The sequence below is a fragment of the Mus caroli genome, chromosome 7 (genome assembly GCF_900094665.2).
Source record: "Mus caroli chromosome 7, CAROLI_EIJ_v1.1, whole genome shotgun sequence".
In the NCBI taxonomy this organism is placed as follows: Eukaryota; Metazoa; Chordata; class Mammalia; order Rodentia; family Muridae; genus Mus; species Mus caroli.
In genome coordinates this window covers 124,073,706-124,075,808 of record NC_034576.1, presented here as the reverse complement: position 1 = coordinate 124,075,808, position 2,103 = coordinate 124,073,706, and the positions used below count along the sequence as shown (strand labels likewise).

At 50.7% G+C, this 2,103-nt stretch overlaps 1 protein-coding gene across 2 annotated transcripts in view; it reads left to right on the top strand.

Moving 5' to 3' along the window:
- The window catches only part of Cog7 (component of oligomeric golgi complex 7), a 60,582-nt gene that overhangs the window by 25,482 nt on the left and 32,997 nt on the right, over window positions 1-2,103 (top strand). For both annotated transcript variants that reach the window (XM_021166756.2, XM_029479879.1), the window contains exon 7: window positions 213-411. In XM_021166756.2, coding sequence (XP_021022415.1) covers window positions 213-411 — 199 coding nt within the window. The remainder of the gene's footprint in view (window positions 1-212; window positions 412-2,103) is intronic.

The window sequence follows — 2,103 nt, the reverse complement described above, 5'->3', positions numbered from 1 at the left end:
CTCACTTTGTAGACCAGGCTGGCCTCGAACTCAGAAATCCGCCTGCCTCTGCCTCCCAAGTGCTGGGATTAAAGGCGTGCGCCACCACACCCGGCGACTGGCCCATTTCTATTGGTCCTAGGGTCTGCCTTGGAACATCAGGAGACAGCTGCTTGGAAGGCTTCTTCCTTGTGCTTCCGTGTGCTACTGCTCATCCCTCTCCCCCACTGCAGGTTTTCAAGAACCCCCACGAGGTGGTGACGGTGCTGCTGATTCAGACCCTGGGGGCCTTGGTGCCCTCCCTGCCCATGTGCCTCAGTGCAGGTGTGGAGAGAGCCGGACCCGAGCTGGAGCTCACCAGACTGCTGGAGTTTTATGACACCACCGCCCACTTTGCCAAGGGGCTGGAAATGGCTCTGCTCCCCCATCTCCGTAAGCATTCCTACTCCCTGCCTCTGGCTGGTCTTGCCTTGCGGTTGAGGCCTGGATTTGTTTACTGTTTCTAGTAACTGTGGAAGGGAAAGAGTCAGTATCTCTCCGCTCACGCTCACGGGAGAGCTTTCATTGTCAGCATGGGAGTGGGGCTCAGTCAGTGCTGACCAGGAGCTTCCCATACTCCAAGGCAGTGACAGAGAGAGACTTCTGCTGTACCTGAGGTTGTAAGAGGCTCACTGTGGAGCCGGGAGGCGTGAGTGGCAGTGAGCTGGCAACTGGTTTCAGTGGGAGGAACCTCTTCCTTTTAACCTCAGACAGTTCAACCTAAGCAGTAAGTTTAGGAGAACACATAGGCTGGACCGTGGAGCCTTGAAGGGCAGCAGCAGCTGCAGCAGAGCCAGAGCAGGCCTGAAGTGACTGTGGAGAAGGTAGGCAGCCCTGGCAGCCGGCTAGGCAGAGCACAGTGTATCCCACTTGGGTACATACTGCGTGGGATGCTGAGCTTCCCAGCTGTTTTCCAGATGTGTAAAAAGCATCATAAACTTTGAAGCAACCTAGCCTTGTGACACATGCTGCTGTCAAATCAGGAAATTGCTTCAAGAAGGCCTCATTCTGCCATGTGGCTGCTGTGTGTCACAGACTTCGTTTATTTAATAGTTATTCTCTTTAATTACATTGTGTTTAATTGCCTGTACATTCCAGGGAGTGTGTTTATTGTTCGGGTTCCTGATGATTCATGGGTGTTGTGGCACACTCACTTGTAGGAGACGCACAGTCATGTGGGTGGTTTCCTGAGGACTGTGATGCCCTGGCCGTGGTGCCTCCGGAGTGCTTAGACCTGGCACCGTGCTGGAGCATGTGGGGTGCTGGAGCAGGCTGCACCCCTCCCACTGATGAACTTTGCCCACCCTCTGAGGTGAGCGAGAAAGCTCAGATTTCTAGCAGTTGCAGCTGAGGGCATTGGACCATTCTCTGTTTTAAGTCAGAAATGCCTTTGGAAGGATGGATGTGGTTGGGTGTGCATCTCAGCCCTCAGGAGTGTGTTATATTCAAATCTAGCCTGGGCTACATCTCAGCACTCCAGAGGCAGGAGGATCTCTGTGTCTGAGGTTAGTCTGGTCTACAGAGTGAGTTCTGGGACAATGAGGGATACAGAAAGAAACCCTGTCTTGAAAAACAATACAAAACAAAACAGTCCTGATAACAAAAAGCATGAATAGGATCTATAGCTTTATCAGTAAGAGAGTGAGAGTGGCATGCTCTGTCCTATCCCTTCCAGCAGCTCTTAGGTAAATGCACGCTGAAGCTGGCTATGCTGGCACACGCCTGTATTCCTGGTCCTTGGAAGGCTGAGGCAGGGGCACTGTGAGTTTGAGGCCACTGGACTGCATAATAAATTCAAAACCAGCCTGCGCTATGAAATCTATCTCAAAAAACTCTGACATGCCTCATCAAATAAATACATAGTGTTTGCAAGCATTACTATAAATATTAATATATGCTATAGATATATTTAACATTTGACTAAGACAAATTGGTACCAGCAGAGTGGGGTATTCCTGTGACAACCTGACCATGTTTTGGGGAGGACTGTGGAAGGACTTTGGAACTTTGGGCTTGAAGATCCATTCGTTGTTAAGAGCTCTGTCAGATGTTGTGTAGGAGCTTGGAAGATAATGCTGAGAACAG